Source organism: Electrophorus electricus, chromosome 3, assembly GCF_013358815.1.
Source record: "Electrophorus electricus isolate fEleEle1 chromosome 3, fEleEle1.pri, whole genome shotgun sequence".
NCBI classification, from domain to species: domain Eukaryota; kingdom Metazoa; phylum Chordata; class Actinopteri; order Gymnotiformes; family Gymnotidae; genus Electrophorus; species Electrophorus electricus.
Window position 1 is genome coordinate 19652501 of NC_049537.1, and position 20000 is coordinate 19672500.

At 44.5% G+C, this 20000-nt stretch overlaps 1 protein-coding gene across 9 annotated transcripts in view; it reads left to right on the forward strand.

Annotated features, from left to right (window-relative positions):
* gphnb (gephyrin b) overlaps positions 1-20000 on the forward strand; it is an 86366-nt gene that overhangs the window by 57203 nt on the left and 9163 nt on the right. For 2 of the 9 annotated variants that reach the window (XM_027015632.2, XM_027015569.2), the window contains exons 9-12: positions 7963-8004; positions 10438-10512; positions 16116-16178; positions 19400-19442. In XM_027015632.2, coding sequence (XP_026871433.1) covers positions 7963-8004; positions 10438-10512; positions 16116-16178; positions 19400-19442 — 223 coding nt within the window. The remainder of the gene's footprint in view (positions 1-7962; positions 8005-10437; positions 10513-16115; positions 16179-19399; positions 19443-20000) is intronic. The other 7 variants (XM_027015616.2, XM_027015625.2, XM_027015589.2 and 4 more) reach the window with 6 other exon arrangements.

Here is a 20000-nt window from a genome sequence, read left to right on the forward strand (position 1 = left end):
TGTGTGCGCGTGTGTTTGTGTGCGTGTGTTTGTGTGTGTGCGCGTGTGTGTGTGTGTGTGTGTGTGTGTTTGTGTGTGTGTGTGTGTGTGTGCGTGTGTGTTTGTGTGTGTGTGTTTGTGTGTGTGTTTGTGTGTGCACGTGTGTGTGTGTGTGTTTGTATGTGTGTGTTTGTGTGTGTGTGTGTGTGTGCGCGCGTGTGTGTGTGTGTGTTTGTGTGTGTGTGTGTGTGTGTGTGTGCACGTGTGTGTGTGTGTGTTTGTGTGTGTGTGTGTGTGTGTGTGTGTGTGTGTGTGTCTAGACAGCCCGTCCGTCCTTTTGCTCTCTGTGCCAAGGTTCGCTCTCATCTGAGATTTGCAGTTAAGACTCAAATAACCTCTATTCATTTCATTGTCTTTGTCTTGCTTGTGTGTGTGTGTGTGTGTGTGTGTGTGTGTGTGTGTGTGTGTGTGTGTGTGTGTGTGTGTGTGTGTGTGTGTATGATGACTTATTGCAGCTGTAGATCCGAACTGCTCTTTCAGTGTTTTTCAGATTGGGCGATCGAGGTCCTGCACTGAGCTTTGCATTACACTGTATGTCATCATTTAAAAGAGCTTCTCTCCCCCTACAGGACACACACTCTCACATCCACACACTCACACACTCAACCTCTTGCTGGACCTTTGCATCAGACACTGACTTCTGACCATTTGTGCGTGTATACTTATATTCTAAATGGATTCAGCAGAATGAGTTCTGTCAAAATATATAAAATTCGAATTTATCTTAAAAAGGCACGTGTGAAACAGCAGCGCTGCATCCTCATTCCTGAATATTATCTATGTGTCCATTTTTCTCTGTCTGATCCTTTGGCAAATTTCTTAATGTAATGCTTCCAGATGTTGGATTTGTTAACTGGTCTTTGCTTATAATGGGTTAAGCATGGATTAACATGAACATACCAGTGGCCACCAGTTTGGATTGCACACTTTACTCAGTAGAATACAGATTACTTTATCACAAGCAAGCCGTCTGTCATCCGCCATTCTCGCGTTCACCTGGTTGGGCGATTCATGAATGTTCATGACAAGTTCATGACAAGGTTTTTTTTTTTACAAGCTGTGTACTGACCATGATCACAAGTGCTGGAGTTGTAGCTCATTGTGCGGTGTGTTTGCATTAGCGTGTGTCTGGTTGTAGCCTGCGCGCTGATTTAAACTAGCCGGTCAGTAACGTGAATGTGAATGGTGTTAAGCTGTTGCCAAATTCGCGAGTTTGTCCCGAAGCCAAATTGAGCTAACGTTCCCCTTTTAGACTTCTCGTTTCGCATTCCGTTCACGTCACAAACGTGTGCCACCAAAACCGATGAAGAGGAAAGGAAGCCCTAATTTCTGGAGAGCTTTAGGGTTCTAATCCAGGGCTACCCTGACGCTTCCATTAGAATTTTCTAAGTAATCCCTCAACTAAAACCCGTTCTTTAAGCAGCCCAGATGAAGAACAGCTCTCTGCAGCCATAGTTTATCTCGCCTTTTCAGTGCCTTATTTACCTGCATTACAGAACAGAACAGACCACGACTGCCTAGTTATAACCTCTACACTAGTAGTAACAATAATCATGTTTTAAAATAGCTCATTAAAGCTCAAGCCTAACAAAATAACACCTCCAGTTGTTTATGTCAAGATGTTAATTTAAAGTATGTGTGTGGACCATCTGCTATTTTCCCTGTGTGTGCCCATTTTTAAGTTATTAATCAGGCAGTGGTCATGTTTCCTTGAAAAATTATATGGTGTGTGGTAGAATATTTTAAAAGGATTCTTTTAAAACAATTATTAAAAATATTACCTTTTCAAAATCACTGAATATAGTGACATTTTTGTGTTGGGAGCACATACCACCATTACTTGTGTAACATTGTAACTCAACCATCTGTATGTGCGTGGTTGAATGTCTATGTTTAGAGGGGTGTAGAGGGTTGTGGAGAGGTGTGGAGGGGTGAAGAGGGTGGTTTAAGGATGTAGAGGTGTGTGGAGGGGCTTAAAGGGGTGTGGAGTGGTGGAGGGGTGTGAATGTGGTGGAGGGGTGTAGTGGGGTGTAGAGGATGGTGGAGGGGTAAGAATGTGATGGAGGGCTGTGGTGGAGGGGTGTGGAGGGGTGTAGTGGGTGGTGGAGAGGTGTGGAGGGTGGTGGAGGGCTGTGGAGGGGTGTAGTGGGTGGTGGAGAGGTGTGGAGGGTGGTGGAGGGCTGTGGAGGGGTGTAGTGGGTGGTGGAGAGGTGTGGAGGGTGGTGGAGGGCTGTGGAGGGGTGTAGTGGGTGGTGGAGAGGTGTGGAGGGTGGTGGAGGGCTGTGGAGGGGTGTAGTGGGTGGTGGAGAGGTGTGGAGGGTGGTGGAGGGCTGTGGAGGGGTGTAGTGGGTGGTGGAGGGTGGTGGAGCTCTTCCCCAAATCTGGGGCACTTGTTGAACTCTGCTTGGTCTTTCAGCAGTGCAGGCAAGGTGTGATTTATTCACACACAGAGAAAGAGAGAAAGAAGGAGAAGGAGAGAGAGGAAGAAAGTGAGACGGAGACAAACGAGAGCAGAAAAACAACTTATGCAACCCAGAACACAGGTGTCTCATTTATGAAAACCGAATTTGACTAAATGACATTCATGTGAACTGTCATTACATTTGAATAGAATTTATAGAAGTATGGAACACAAGTTGGATTGAAAAAAAAAGACTTTAAACTGAACTAACACTGGAATTGAATGAAGCCTGGGCTGGAGATTAAATTACAAAAGATTAAATAGGAACTGAAATTAAAATTGAATTGAATTTGAATTGAATTGAACTGAGTCCACCTCAACTGAACTGAATTGAAATCATTTGAAATGGAATTGCTATTAAGCTCGAGGGAATATCCAGACTGGTGTGGCAGGTTGGTTTCGCAGGCGTGTGTGGCAGAGTGAGAATGAGATTCTGAAATGTTCCTGTCTCACTGAGCCCTCACACTGATATTTGTACATGCGTCTTTCGCCATCTGTTCCAGCTATCCTTCCATCCTTCCATCAATCCATGCACCTTTTTAATCACGCGTCTCTCCGTCCGTCCGTCAGTTTCTCCATCCAGCCGTTCGCGTTTTCTCTTTTGTATTCATATCCCTCTTCTCTTCCTCTGCTCTCTGTAATTCCGCACCATTACTCAGAAGATTCTGTTCCAGCAAGACTGTGGTGTGTGTGTGTGTGTGTCTGTGTGTGCGTGCCTGTGTGTGTGTGTGTGTGTGAGAGCGAGAGAGAGAGAAGTGCCAGAAGGCATGCAGACACACACTTTCACATGGGCTCTCAACTCTCAGTCTTCACAGTCAACCACGCATTCGATTAAGTTGCTTGGTTTTGTGTGTGTGTGTGTGTGTGTGTGTGTGTGTGTGTGTGTGTGTGTGTGTGTGTGTGTGTGTGTGTGTGTACGTATGTGTGTTCTTCCTGTTTTCTTCCTCTTTTCTGGCATTTCCACTTGTCTAACTCCTCTGCCTTTTGTTTCTTAATACTGTCCATTTGTTCTCTCTCTCTCTCTCTCTCTCTCTCTCTCTCCTTCACACCCCCTCCCTCCTTTACCCTCTCTCTTCTGCCTCTACTCTCGTTCTCTCGTTCTCCCTGTATATGGCTTTCTATCACTCTATCCTCCGTCTCCCCCACCCTCCCTGTTCTCCCTCTCTCTTTCTCTCTCTCTCTCCACTCTCCATCCATGCTTGCATTCCAACTCTCCTCTTCAATCCTCCCTTCGCTCACTTTCCCTCTCTCACACACACTCTCTCTCTGAGACTGCCTGTCAGTGCGCTCCAGTGTGTGTGTGTGTAAGGGGGGAGTTCCTTCTGCTCACTATCCATAGAGAGGATGGTAAGTCCAGTCTTTCTCCCTCTAATGTATGTTTTCCCGTGTGAGTGTAATTTTATCCTGCGCAACTATTCCAAGGTAGTACAGCTTGTTATCCTCTATATATTTTTGTTTATGTGTGTGTACCATTCTACCATGTATGGTGTGTGTGTGTGTGTGTGTGTGTGTGTGTGTGTGTGTGTGTGTGTGTGTGTGTGTGTGAGCGTGCAGATAATCTAAGCATAGTTTATCTCGATGTATGTGTGTCTTTGCCAAAGCCTGTGAAGTCCATATTTTGGTTTATAACAATGCAATGCCGTTTGAAACTAAGTGTGTGTGTGAGTGTGTGTGTGTGTGTATGTGTGTGTGTGTGTGTGTGCCTGCCTGCCTGCCTGCCTGTATGTGATTTTGTTAACAAAGATGAGACAGGAAGCCTTAGGGATGGTAGAAATGAGGCTTAATAAGGAACCAAGTATGTTATACACTCATACACACACAAGTGTGCTGCACACTCATACACCCATGTGCCTGGATGCCACTCGATTTCTGCAGAGAGGGGAAGAGAGTTATGTAAAGGCAGTTTCTAGCATCTTTCTATCTCCTATCTATCTATCTATCTATCTATCTATCTATCTATCTATCTATCTATCTATCTATCTATCTATCTATCTATCTATCTCTCTCTCTCTCTCTCTCTCTCTCTCTCTCTCTCTCTCTCTCTCTCTCTCTCTCTCTCTCTCTCCTCTTACCCTGCTCCTCTCCTCGTGCGCCCCTTTACTGTGTTCCTGGGTGACTGGTCCGCTCCCTCTGCTGTGATGGCTGTTTTAGAAAGTAGCTTCAGGGCCAAGTGTGGAAAGCATTCAACTTGATTTGATTGTAATTCTTTAGGAAGTATATGAACAATGTTAATGTTATATTTCACCACGATACAGTTCTGTTGGATTCTTTTGGTACGGTGCATAATTGGTTTAAAAGCAAGACACATCTAGTCAAGCCTTGTTTAGTGGACCACCACACACTGCAACGGTAAGACTTCTGAAGCGCTACATGACCGGCTGATAAATGTGTGTATTCTTGATCATAGTGTCTCATTCTTGCAAGCCCTAAGCAGCAAAATTTCATGGTAATTTCATTTCAAGGAAAGCACATTAGATTAATACTAATTACTGTGATCTCCATCCCCATTGACCTCACCACAATCGTCCCACGTTACAAGCCAAGAAGTTATGGTCATCTTAAACCAACTCGAACAATGCTACTGGCTAACGGTAGTGAAAGGAATCAACCTTGGATGTTATGCACCTGTGTAACTGTATGCCTAATTACGTGATTAATGGCAAGATAATGATGACTCATTCACGGTCAACATGGTGTTTATTGCTGTCCTCACTGCCAACCACTTTCTGTTGATCGCTAACTTAGCTAGCTAGCAAACAAATGCGCTGAGATTCCTTGTGCACGAGACTAAGTCAGTCAGTCGGGTATGTGAGCTAAAAAGGCCTCTTTTAGGCTAAGCCTACAATTATACACAAATGTTATAGCTATTGATTAAAATGTTAAAAAGTGCACCAAACCGATTTTGTGGCATTTAAAAAAAACGCACGTTTACAATTAGATTTACGTTAGGAGCAGGAAGAAAACGATTGGGTTTTGGTTTCAACAGAAAAGCAGGTAGAACGGCGTCCGTGGGAAGGCGCCGTGGGTGTCCTGACGTGGTTCCACAGCCTTGACAAAAGCCCGTGGCCAGTCCCTGCCGAAAGGGGAGGCGTGGTGGCGATTGTCCCTCGCTGTTGCTTTGTGGTGGGCCTTCCATGCTGGCCTTTGAAAGACCTTCCACATCCTGTGGACTGTCCCTTTAAGCCGCGACGCTGAGCCCTTCAGGACGTGGCCGTTCTGCGTGTAGCATATTGGGTGGTAAGAGCCTGGAGCAGATGGATGTTAATGGAGAGTGGGAGTCATTTTCCCATCTAGGGTACATGCGGCAGTCAGTCTTTTCATCCAGCTTGGAATTCTTTTGTCCAGGTGCTTTTAAGGACTCTCTGGGGCTGCCATTCAGCCTGCAATTTGGGTCAGCATCATTTAGTGTGTGTGTGTGTGTGTGTGGGCGGGGGGGCTTGTCATAAATGCAGTGTTTGACATCACTGTTTTATTGTGAACATAGTCATGGCTGGTTTGGGCCCAGGTATTTCACCATGCTTTTGTTTTAGATAATGAAGCAAAATGTGTGTGTGTGTGTGTGTGTGTGTGTGTGTGTGTGTGTGTGTGTGCACGCGCACATGCGGTGTAATCTGTGCAGAATCTCAGAACTGGCAGAAGTGAGCACTGATTATGATTAATCTTTATTAAAAGAGACCTTGCTGTTAGGCACAGGGGCAGAAATAGCTTCCTGGGGTGTGTTAAGCTTCCTGGCCTGGAGTGTGTTCAGTGTCCTGGAGTGTGTTAAGCTTCCTGGAGTGCATTCAGCACCATCTTCCATCTGCCTAGCTCAACACTGCTAATATACCAGCGCACGCCACGCTCTCTTCCCTCTGCCATACGTCTAGTGGCATAAAACCACAGCGGAATCTGGGAAAGTCTGAGCTGCGACATTCAAATGGTACATTCAGGAACATTCCAGAACAGTTCTGCTTCTGAGCTACTAGAAGCCTTTGATTTTCTTTTTCTAGCCAGTGATATGCTCACTGTGAATATATTTTCAGAGTTTTGAGAATTTCCTTGCTCTTTATCTAATTTTTATGTTCAATCAAATCCATCTACATTTCAAAACTAATCATGTCTCCAGCGAGTTCATACTGTAATACTTTGACAAAAGAAATTGCATTAATCTTCAGGGGTCTAGAGTTGTTATTTGTCATTTGTAGTTCTCTGTATGTGGTATTATATTACATTTCTATTGGCTATTATGTTATAACGTGCGTTTTCATATGGGATATAATCTGATAGATCTCAGAGGGTTGGTATAGATCTAACTCCTATGGTTTTCCCAGTGTTTGGACCCAGACTCACAAAGCCCAGTGCAGGCTCTTGGCTCAGTCGCTGGGTTTATGAAGTGTACCTGGCTCCAGTAGCCATTCTCACCCCAGGACCAGCAGGCATGCCAGAATGAGAATGAGGGAGGGAGGGAGGGAGGGAGGGAGGGAGGGAGGGAGAGAGAGAGAGAGAGAGAGAGAGAGAGAGAGAGAGAGAGAGAGAGAGAGAGAGAGAGAGAGACATTTAACAGTAAAGTCATTAGCATGCACACTCAGATTGTTACCTGCTGGAGTGATTGGCCGCGTCTCACGCTTTTAACCAAACTCATGGCTCCGCACACGTAGATGCTGGTCACGTACTGAAATTCTCAGGAAACGCTGAAGCTGCAGATTTATTCTACAGTAGTGTTCCTCATCCTCGTCCTCGGGACCTTCCCACCACGTCGCTACCTGCCAGATTTGCACCAACCTAATTCCCGGTACACGTGTGCCGAGTGTCTAGTGTTCTTGAAGGCTGGGTTCAAGCAAGGACTGGGTTGAGAAGCACTGTTCTAGAATGTTCTACAATGTTCATATTTGTTTCTGTTGTCTCTAAGTCAATCTGTGTAAATTCATTTCCTGATGATGTACCTGTGATGGTGAAACGTCTTTATTGTGATACCACAAGTTAAGCTGCTTTGTTTCACTACTACTAAACAATGTCCTAGTCAATTATCCAACCCTAAAAAAAATGTTACATTCTTTTTGCCTTTTGATTACCTTATATTCACCAGTTAGCCCTAATCCCAACAAGCCTAATGCCATGCCTCCATATTTCTATCCTTTTCCTCATTACGTGTATGTGTGCACCCACGTGCGTTCAGAATGAACACCAAACAGTGTGTGATGAGGGTTGGGATGTGTCCGAGACATTTCTGCTAGTGGTTCCACGTTATCGTACTGTTGGAGTTGAAATGCTGTACCCCCACGCATCCCGCACACACACGCTGCACTTCCACCCCAAAATGTGTTTCGACGTGTCCTGCGCCATGACGCTTGGGCTCGCTGTGCACAGGCAGTCCTCCAGGCCTGTGGGGGGGCACTGTCTGTCTCAGCTTGGCTTTGCTGGCTGCTGTGCTAATCACCTTCTCTTCTCCTCCCCCTCCTTCCTTCCTGTCTTGCGGCACCCAGGCGCGACTTCCCTCTTCTTCCTCCACCCTAAGCATTGCCGAGGTAGCCCTGCACTGGGCGGGACCACTGCATGCTCGTGGCCCTGCCCTCCCTCCTGTTGCATCCTGCCTGTAGCCCCGCCCCTTGCACCCCAAACCCCACCCCCCCCACCCCGTCTCGTGGTGCATGCACCTATCAACTGCTCCAGACAGACGATCGACTGAATAGAAAATATAAACGTTTAAGTTCCTCGATGTTTTTGTTGGCTTGCTTTTGGTGTACTCTCTGTTATTTAGATATAGTCATTTAGCTTGTGTGGCTCAACATTTGTATTATGTTTTAGCTTTTCTTTAGTACAATCTTTGTCAGTTCATTTTCAGGCTTATGTCTCATGTCCTACATTTATAAATGTCTCCCTCTGTGTCTCTCTCTTACTCTCTCTCTCTCTCTCTCTTTCTCTCTCTCTCTCTCTCTCTCTCTCTCTCTCTCTCACACACACACACACACACACACACATACACAAAAAGAAATTACAATAGTATGATTACATTTTTAACTAAGTTCACCTCAAAAACCTTTCAGTAGAATTACAGGTTCACTTTTCAGGATCCAATTCAGAGGTTACAAAAGTATCTTAATAAGTATTTTTTTAAAAACAACTTAGTCAACTGTAAATGACAGAAAACAAAGCACAGTGCTGATCAAACCAACCTGCCACGTCTACAGCTGGTAACTGAGGCTGGGTCACCAGCCTAATGCAGCCGAACGCATTCATGTCTGTTTGATCTACGCATGGAAAATGTATTTGAACAAAACGACCCAAACCCGAGCCATCTTCGGTGCTTGGCGTGATGGGGGAAAGTCGTGCAACGCCTGACACTGGGGATTAGAGACTGTGCTAGTCAGGTGACAGGTGCTGTTCAGGTGCCAACTAGTTCTGCCTGTCAGTCAAACCTAATCAACTTCCTCTCTGACAGCAGCCTCATGCAAGCGTTCTCACTACCCCTGTATAAAGCCCTTTAGAATACGCTTGTGTATATTGTGAGTATACCCGACACACACTACAGTAGCGTTTACAGTATTGTGGTGTACTGAAAACAGCACAATGCCCATTTTTGCAGACGTTATTTAAAAAAAAATATAATGTTTTGTAGATCCAAGCAGTTCCACAAGTTGCTTTGGATTTGTAGGGCTGACAATTAGTTAATTCATTGAGTTTGATTTTGCCAATAAAATTTTATCTTCAACTCTAATCTTGAAGAGAAATCGAGAGAGAGAGACAGTAAGAGGCTTAAAATCAGAGATTATTTTCTTACATTCCTTGCTGCGTTCATTATCCGTCAGTCATATGCGAAAAGATTTTTAATTACTGCTTGATTTCCTAGATAATAACCGGTGGTGTGTTTATTTTGGAGTGTCCTGATGAGTTAAGAGTTTAGCACTATCTGCCACACGTTTGAACCTGATTGGTCAGCAGCATCGCTGCTGTTAATCAACCACATTTTCCTGTAGCGAGGTGAAGCCAATACTGCACGTTACACTGAGTAGCCTTGAAGTATTTGACCGAATAGCTTAACAGCAGCGATTTTTTTTTAACATACATTATATACATTAGCAACACACATTAGTAACAGGACCAAATGAGGTTTACAAGGTAATGAAGCCAAATTATGACCAAGGTCAAATTGGTCCTTGGGTTGACTTCTTTTGATTATTAGAATAGAGAAATCAACAATAATAAGTTAAGAAACATAAATATTTTTTTCCATGTCAATTGTAATATAGCTGAGCTGCACGTTTTTGTAGAGTGACATATAGATGAAGTAACTACACTTTTAAATGAGCTTCCCCAGAGCTGAATTTACACGGATGTGTGTGCTGCACTATGAGGAGCATGTACTCGTAACAGCGCTTTAGTTTGAGTGTCTGAGGGAGAAGTGGAAAAATGTATCTCTTGATGAACCCTTTTCTTGAATGTCTCGTTCTGTCGTTCCATCAGATTGAATGATTTCAGTCCAGATTTGTTCTGCACTTTCAGCATCATTCTCCTCTCCTGTCATTTCTGGTTTTGGGACCGAAAGTGCAGCTTTATTTACGTGTGTCTAGTAGTTAAGGCATTTCATTTTCAGCTTTTGTGCGTGTATGTGTGTGTGTGCGTCACGATGTGTGAAGTTTTTGCATTGTGTGTAGCTACTGTATTATGTGTGTAGCATGCTGGGGAAAGATTGTGTTCCTACTCATTGCATTTACAGCTACGTGTGTGTGTGTGTGTGCAGTGTGTGCGTGTGTTTGTTTCTATGTATATTTGTATATGGGGTTGTACCTGTGTGTGTGTATTTGTTTGTATATGGGGGGGTGAGGGTGTATGTCTGTGTGTGTATATGTCCACGCTTGCATGTCTGTGTGTGTGTGTGTGTGTGTGTGTGTGTGTGTGTGTGTGTGTGTGTGTGTGTGTGTGTGTGTGTGAGTGAGTGATTATCCTATGGCTTCCCCCAGGCCTCACGGAGAGAGATCAGGGCCCATCTGGATGAGGTCATCACGCTCAAGTCAAGGTACTCTACCTTGGACCAGGTAAAGAGCTCACCTTTCCTCCATCTGACCGCATGCAACTCAGAGCGAAGCACACTGCTAAACACACAACTAGCCGCACAGCTGGCCACCCGGATAGCCCCGCCTCTACTAACGCAGCTAGCCACCCCGACACAAAGAGGACAGGGCAGGGAGACGGATCGCTGCACAGAGGACAGGGCCCAAGCGAGGCGAGGCAGGTCACGGCACTATTGAGCTCAGTGCTAATGACCGTGCAGTCCATTCTAGATAGAGGTGGGCCCTCTGTGCTGCACACAGCACCCCCTTTTGGCAGCTTCCTGTTAGGACACTGGATGAGTTGGCAGATCCTGTCCTCTTTGACCCTAGTCTTTCACTCATTTTGTTTGGTTTTATACATTCATTTGGTGTGTGTGTGTGTGTGTGTGTGTGTGTGTGTGTTGGGGGGGGATGGGGGCAGAAACAGGGAGAGAACCAAAGAGATGGGGTGTGTTTATTTCTAATGAGTCCCAAATGTGTGTGTGTGTGTGTGTGTGTGTGTGTGTGTGTGTGTGTGTGTGTGTGTGTGTGTGTTTTACCTATACGTTTTACATTCTTTATCTCTAGATTACTTCAGGCTGTATACTGTTACTGAGAAAAACTCACATTCACAATTTTTTGTTAATTACTTACTAACCCCAGAGCTTGTGTGTGTGTGTGTGTGTGTGTGTGTGTGTGTGTGTGTGTTTGTCTGTCTTTATATGTATGTGAGTGTATGCATATGTCCATGTGCCTGTGTATGTGTACATGCGTGCATGCTAGTGTGTATGCGCACATGTTCATATCTGACTTTCTCTTGGGAGGAGTACATACTGTGGATAGATTTCTGCCTCTATGTGTATGCACATAACTCTCCCCTGCCATACCCTTTCCCCGCCCCTGGCCACACCTCTGTCCCCGCCCTGGCCACACCTCTGTCCCCACCCCTGGCCACACCTCTGTCCCCGCCTCTGGCCACACCTCTGTCCCCGCCCCTGGCCACACCTCTGCCCCCCCCCCATGTTAGTGGCCCATGATTCCTCCTCTACTGTCCACGGACACAACCAGAAGCCTCATAGTGCTATTAAAACCAAATGGAAATTCAGCAACAGCTGTTTTCCCAATAAAATAGGCCCCTCTGGGTTGCTATTGCATTTGCAATACATTAGCATTCCCTGAGCTGTTTAACCACCTGTTTTCCATAATTAGAAATGCAACATTTTTTTTAACCATTAAAAAAAAATGCTGACATATTAAGCAATGTGATATATTAAGCATGTGCACAGTTGGTCCTTGAAGTTGATGTGCTGTAAGCAGAAATGGGCAAGCATTAGGATCTAAGTGACAAGACAAGATCCAGGCTGTGATAGCCAGACAACTGGATCCATGCTTCTCCCAAACGGCAGGTCTCGTTGGGGAGTTCCCAGCATGCAGTGGTTAAAGTGGTCCAAGGAAGGAGAGCATCTGTAAACGAGCATCAAGGCTCAATGATGCCTGCTGGGAAACGAAGGCTAGCCTATCTGGCCTGATCCCACTGAACGCTACCGTAGCACACAGCGCTGAATAGGTTCGTGCTGGCTGTGACAGAGTGATTTCAGAACACACAGTGCATCTGCGTACGGGGCTGCGTAGCCGTAGACCGGTCGGAGTGCCCGTGCTGACCCCTGTCCACTGAAGTAAGCGCCTACAACGGGCATGCGAGCATCAGAACTGGACCACAGAGCACTGGAAGACGGTGGCCTTGTGGTGATGAATCACGTTTTCTTTTACATCGTGTGGACAGCCGAGTGCGTGCGCATCGCTTACCTGGGGAAGAGGTGGTATCAGGATGAACTATGGGAAAAAGGCAAGCCAGTCAAGGTGATGCTCTGGGCAGTGTTCTGCTGGGAACTGTTGGGTCCTGGCTTTTACGTGGATGTTACTTTGACATGTACCACCTACATAAACATTGTTGCAGTCCGAGTACACCCCTTCATGGCAACAGTATTCCGTAATGGCAATGGTCTCTTTCAGCAGGATAAAGCACCCTGCCACACTGAAAAAATTCTACAGGAATCATTTAATGAGCAAAGAGTTAAAGGTGTTGACTCCAAATTCCCCAGATCTCAGTTTGATCGAGCATCTGAGGTGTGTGCTGGAAAAACAAGTCTGCTCCATTGAGCTCTGACCTGCCAAGGCATGGACAAGACCTCTGAAGATGTCCTCGTAAAATATGGTCCTTTCACTTGCCTGTTTTTTCAGTGTCCAACACATCAACTTCAAAAACTGACTGTTCACTGTCTAACATATCCTCCCTTTTGACAGGTGGTTAGTGTTATTCAATTCACCTCTCAGTCATTGTAATGTCGCTGATCTGTGTGAGTGTGTTCTCTTTATAATGACAGGAAGCCCTGGACCTATAGTAGCCCTGGATCTACAGCATTCTGCAAACTGTTGTGCATCCACGTGTCCGTGTGCATGTGCATGTACATGTATGTGTGGGTGTATATTTATTATGTGTCACTATACTTGTGAGTTCTTATGAGTTCTATGTGGAAAATAAATATTTTGGAAACAGGGTAGTAGACTTTTAACAAGCCAAAGGGATTTTACAAGTTTTTTCATATATTTGGTCCTCACAAGTATAGCAAAACTAATAAGTGCATAAGCTTATGTGTTTGGCCGGAGGCAGAGAGCGTGAAGTGTAACATAGTCGACACTGACACGCTACACTCATCAGAGATCTTGGAGTGTAACAGTCTACACTGACACACTACACTCATCAGAGAGCTTGGAGTGTAACAGTCTACACTAAACACTACACTCATCAGAGAGCTTGGCATGTAACATAGTCTACACTAAACACTACACTTATCAGAGAGCTTGGAGTGTAACAGTCTACACTAAACACTACACTCATCAGAGAGCTTGGCATGTAACATAGTCTACACTAAACACTACACTCATCAGAGAGCTTGGCATGTAACATAGGCTACACTAAACACTACACTCATCAGAGAGCTTGGAGTGTAACAGTCTACACTAAACACTACACTCATCAGAGAGCTTGGAGTGTAACAGTCTACACTAAACACTACACTCATCAGAGAGCTTGGCATGTAACATAGTCTACACTAAACACTACACTCATCAGAGAGCTTAGCATGTAACATAGTCTACACTAAACACTACACTCATCAGAGAGCTTGGAGTGTAACAGTTTACACTAAACACTACACTCATCAGAGAGCTTGGCATGTAACATAGTCTACACTAAACACTACACTCATCAGAGAGCTTGGCATGTAACATAGTCTACACTAAACACTACACTCATCAGAGAGCTTGGCATGTAACATAGTCTACACTAAACACTACACATATAAGTGCATTATGTATGTGTGCAATTATAGACTTTAATCCTTACGTGTTTTATACTGTAGTCCATCTATATGGAAAAATTGTCAGTCACCCTCTAGACTCTTCATGTCTTCATGTTTCTGACCATGTGCTGACTGCTGCTGACCGGATATCTTCTGAGTGACAGACCATGCTCAACACAACCTCTTGTAACGGGATGGTAACGGGATGGTAACTCCACAGTAGCAGGTGGTGCTGGCATGAGTGGATCCGGTGTGTCAGTTTTGATGTGTCAGTGTGAGAGGGGTTTGTCACCCAAAAATATCCGTCCAAGATTGTCCAACACAAATTAATTAGGGCAAAAAACAGACTACCTAACCATACAGCGGTCAGTTGTTTCTACTAAAAAAGGTTTCTGAAAAAGTGGGTGGTGAGTGTAAAGCCCAATAGATTGACATCTGTAAGGAACTGGACCATCCCGAAAATACGCACCCTACACTTTAGTCTTAGATACCTAAATGCCCAAGCACACACATGACATCCACTCTGGCCTACACTCAGCTGACTGAACTAGTTTGTATTTGATTAAAAGATAAAACCGTTTCATAAATACAGTAGGACTTGTGCAGTAATCATGATGTTTCAAGTTAGGTGCGAGCGTCCGTGCGTGTGTTTGTGCTTGCCTCTGCATATGAATGGCACTGTGTATGCATATGAGAGTATCAATGTGGGTGAGTGTGTACACGTGTGTGTGTGTGTGTGTGTGTGTCTGTGTTCACAGGTATTTGTGTGTGTGTGTGAATGTGAGAGAGAGATGCCAGGTGTTTTGTTCTGCTTCCCATCATTCCTGTCTCCATGTTCTTCACTACTGCTCTGTGAACATTTCAGTCGTATATTTTTCCATTTTTTTCACATTTGCCGAGCAAAGTTAGTGCGTCGAATGTCGTGTAATTACAACCGCCACTGTTAGTGCTTGATTTATACTACTACGGCTATTGAAGCTATGAAGCTGTTCTTTGGGCAGGGTTAACTACTCTGGGAGATTAGCTGTTCTGTGGGTGGGTTTAGCTCTTTAGAGAGTATCTCTTGTTCAGAGGCATTAGCTGTTCTTTGGAGCTTTTAGCTCTTCTTTGAGTGGGGTTCACTTTTGGAGTGTAGCTCTTCTTTGAGTGGGGTTCATTTTGTAGTGTAGCCCCTCTTCGAGTGGGGTTCACTGTTGGAGTGTAGCTCTTCTTTGCGTGGGGTTCAATTTTGGAGTGTAGCTCTTCTTTGGGGTTCATTTTGTAGTGTAGCTCTTCTTCAAGTGGGGTTCACTGTTGGAGTGTAGCTCTTCTTTGAGTGGGGTTCAATTCTGGAGTGTAGCTCTTCTTTGAGTGAGGTTCACTTTTGGAGAGTAGCACTTCTTTGGAGCTTTTAGCTCTTCTTTAGGCAAGGGCGTCTCTTCAATAGAAGGGTTAGTTATTCCTTGGACATTTAACTCTTTGGAAGGTAGGCCTTCTTTAGGGTTTTAAGCCTTCTTGGCGGTAGCGTCTGTTTAAGCATGCAGATCTATTTTAGAGAGGGGTAGCTATTCTTGGGTGGGTTAGCTCTTGATTGTGGGAAATCTTTGTAAAGTTTTTGTTGTGCCTGTTTCAGCTGAAATTCCCCATGTTCTGTTCAGTCACAACTTCACCTCCTTCAAAGACAGACTTCTCATTCTCTCTCTCTCTCTCTCTCTCTCTCTCTGTCTCTGTCTTCCTCTGTCTCTCTCTCCCTCCTAATGCTATTTATCTGTCTGTAAAAGACATTTTTGGCTCCATTTCACCCTGTCTTATTTTTCTTGCAACGTACACAGACTTAAAACCGTATTTGCAAGCACGGCCTGCAGAACCTTTTTTAAAAGCTTTACTTTAAGGTGTTTGCGTTACTGTATACTGTAATCAAAAAAAAAAGTCCTCTTCAAATTGAACAAATGTGCTTGTAATAACCTTACGTCTGCTGTAGATGCAGTAAACATCTGAATTGCTCGAAACTCAGAATTCATGTGAAGCAGATTTTAAAAGCACACGAGAATATTTTTACACACCTGAAAGTGAAGAATTACCTACCGTTTTCCTTCTCTCTCTCTCTCTCTCTCTCTCTCTCTCACTCTCTCTCTCTCTCTCCCTCTCCTTCCCTGACACTGTTTGCCGTGAGCTGTCTTTTGAGTTGCCTCATGTTTAAGTTTGGTGTTTTGCCCTGCTTGTCCGTGGGAATCGATGGACTGATGCTTCACTTTGTCTCCACTGTAGCTCCAGTGTAGGTTGGAGGGGCTTAAAGATGATCGAAGGAGCCATAGGACCTTCAGCTCTCGAGTAACTATCCCTAACCGCTCACCAACCCCATGAGCCTCCACTCCACACGTACTCTCACTTTCTTTCTTCTCTCTCTCGCTATCTCGAATCCTAACTGTTGTTCTCTTTCCCACCTCTGACTGTGTCTCTCTCTCTCTGTCTCTCTCTCTCCCTATCCCTATCCCTCTCTCTCTCGCTCTCTTACTCTGCGTGTGGAGGTTGCGCTCTTCACTTGCGTTCGTCTTTTCCTTCATTTTCTGTCTCACTGTGGTTTTTTTTCTTCTATTTAGCACTAGTTGTCTTCCTTCTCCAGTCCAATTACGTGTCTTCAAATAAATGCGTTTTCCAGAATCACTTCTAATTTTAGTTTGATTCTACTTTATTTGTTTATCTATGGATGTCTTTATTTACCCATTTTCCACCCCTGTACAGCTGAGTGTTCATTTAAGGAATAGCATGAAGTTTAAAGGGTGGGAGACAAAAAAACCTTGCACATGTGCAGTGCAGTAAATCTAGTCTGCCAATTGATTTGTGATTTGTGACCTCACTGGTCTGAAGCAGAGCCAAGACTCCTACAGATGGGCTGACAAAGAAAGACACGAGTTCACCATTATGTCATTCTGTCATGAAAAACCACAGCCTGTGTAAGACAGAGAGAGCAAAACGTGTTTGGCTTTCGGCACTCACCGACTTTTCTATTGGACGGCATCTTCCTCTTCCTCTTTGATCTGGCTCTTTGTCACCCTGATCTGTTCGTTAGTTCAGCCCCATTTCTCCTGCGCTGCTGGATTTTCTTTCTTTTTTTAATTCTCTGTCGTTGTCTTTCTCTCAGACGCGCTCCGCCTCTGTTAGCTTTGTGGTGTGTTTGGGTCTCAGTGGCTGTCTTGCACTCTCTCTCTCTTTCTCTCCCTCTCTCTCTCTCTTTCTCTCCCTCTCTCTCTCTCTTTCTCTCTCTCTCTCACACCCCATCAAAGTTGCCCTTCGCTTTCTATACATGCAGCGTGTCTGCCCTCCTGCTTTCTCCGCAGACGGTAATTTCCCGGAACCACATCCTTCCATAGCTCTCATTCTCTCTCTCTTTCTTCACCTCCCCTCTGTCTGCCATCTGGCAGGAGCGGTACCTGGTGTTCGCCTCACTTAGAGGCAGTGTGACCCTTTAGCCCGTGAGGTCGGCTGCGCCGGCGGGCCTTTGTGGAGATCAGATCAGCTCGTTGGCGCTGGTGCCAGACGAGTGGGCCGATCCAGAACTTAGAGCTCTGCCTGAGCGGCTCCATGTGAGACAGGTCTGGTGAAGGTTAGGAGAGAGAGAGCTCGAAGGAGGAGTATAAAGAATTAGAGAGAGAAGGAGAGAAAGAGAGAGAGATTTTTTTAATGATTATTAATGGTAATAGGACTATGGCTGTTGTAGTTATATTATTATTGTTTTTGCTATTGCTGTTGTTGTTAGCGTTTGTAGTTGTCTGTTATATTTTTGGCTTGACATGTCATTTTGCTCATCAAAGCTTTGGCAATACAAATGTGAATATTTGTCATGCCAGTAAAGCACCAGCGAACTGAACTGAACTGAACTGAGCGAGGGAGAGACATCAGTCCAGGCATGACGAGGGATATGTGGAGGTTAAAGGACAGCTCAGCATCCAGCGGCAAAGATTAGAGTGAGAGGAAAACCTGCTACTACTGCCATGATTGAACTTCAAATATAACGACACGTAAACGAGACGAGGGCTATTCTGCACGTGTGGACACACACACACACACACACACATTGTATGGAATGCACAAATAGCAAACACATGCAGCATCCATGTTTCCTCCGTGTTTTCAAGTTTATTTCCCCCGCTACATGGGCTGGGTGTGCATGTCTTAAATAGCCTCACATACAGAGCTGTCTGTACGTAACTGGACAGCGACACAGGTTTAGTGGTTTAAGCTTTGTGTAGTCCAGCTCACTAGCTGTGATCTGACAGCTTAGTCTTGGTGTTTACACCTGCAGTGAGGGAAGCCCGTAAGGTTTACAGCCCAGTTTAGGAGATCAAAGGTAGTGGCACAAAATGGCATAACATTGTCATGTTTGGTGCTTGGCTGCAATACCTTTGAAGTCCACAACCCACAGATATCAGGGGTCAGTTACTTCCCTTCTGGGTCTATAACGCAGTCGTTTTCAGCTCCTGTGCAGTGGGGTTTCAGGTCATGTGACTCACTTGGTCTTTTTTGATCACTGCAAATTTTGGTTGAGAAAACATCTACTGTGGTTTGATAGGATATTTTGTACCATTGTTCTGCTGTTAGGTATAGTGGCTTCCGGTGAATTCCGAGGTATTCATTTGAACAGAGCAGTCAAGATTTTGCGGTGGTAAATAAGCACGTCAGATTCCAGTATAGCCAGTATAGCTAACCAGTATAGCTAAATATAGCGGACATCCTGTATTTCTTCCTCAGTTTCCTTTCATTTTTAATATGCCAGTGTGCAGAGCAGAAGTAACAAAATATTTGTCATAATCTATTAACTCACAGGCGGCACTAAAAATGCGCATGTTTATGAAGACTTGGATGAAAGTTGCCACGTATGTCTCTCTGCTTTGAAAGTGCTTTGAAAGTGTCTCCGGGTTTACTTTTAGGTCCACAAAGGCAGTTTACTTCTATTGCACAGATTGTTCTGTAATCGTATATTGATTCAGTGACAGTGTATTAATTTGAGGTCATGTTGGGAGGTTGGGTTAGGGAGAAGGCAGAGTTCAGGGTGTTAGCAGAGGACATTTGGTCAGGTTGGCCTGAAAAGTAGCTAAAAAGGAATAACTAGTAAATTAGATGTTGATCTGCTTGGCAGTCAGATTTACATCTTCCTTTTTTGCCTGTTACGTCATTGTGAAAGAAGTCTTAAGTTTCATTCTTGTTTTGTACCCATAAACCTGGGCTGTGTGGATCTGATGTGACATTTTCCATTTTCCTTCAGAGTGTATCCAGCATCTCATTAAGCATTACCACAAAAGGTCTACAGTTTTTGAAACTGTCTCTATCTTTTGCTTCTCTCTCTCTCTCTCTCTCTATCTATCTATCTATCTATCTATCTATCTATCTATCTATCTATCTATCTATCTATCTATCTATCTATCTATCTATCTATCTATCTATCTATCTATCTATCTATCTATCTATCTATCTATCTATCTATCTATCTGTCATTCCTTAACTATTCCCTTGCTTCTCTCTCCATTTCTCTGTTTCTCTCTCTTTGTCTACAGGTGCAATCACGATGCAGTAGCAAAGAAAATATCTTACGGGCGAGTAAGTCGTGTGTGTGTGTGTGTGTGTGTGTGTGTGTGTGTGTGTGTGTGTGTGTGTGTGTGTGTGCGTGTGCGTGCGCGCACTCCCTGTACAGCTTGTTCTCTCTGCCAGTCTAAAGTCTTGGTTAAGAGTAAGAGAGGCTTCAGGATGGGGCTTGTAGTGAAAAGCTGATCAGAGCGAATCAAAGACAGGTAGTCCCACATCCTCCTCCACCCTGTTCCAGGTAGTCCCACATGCTGTAATATGTAATATTAAGGCTCCTCCTTGTATGGAAGCTTTGGGATTGATGTTTGCAGATAAAATAATTAATCTCAGATAAGCAAAAAAAAAAAAAAAACGTTTTAAAACCTACTGTAATTCTTTGTGGGTGTGGGTGTGTGTGTGGGCAGGTTGTTGAGTGGGTGAATGTGTGTGTGGGTGGGTGGGTTGTTGAGTGGGTGGATGTGTGTGTGGGTCGGTGGGTTGTTGAGTGGGTGGATGGCTTGGTGGGTGTGTATTTATCATTTTGATTTTAGTGTGTATCTTTTTCTTCTTCTATCAACTTGATAAATGTGTCTG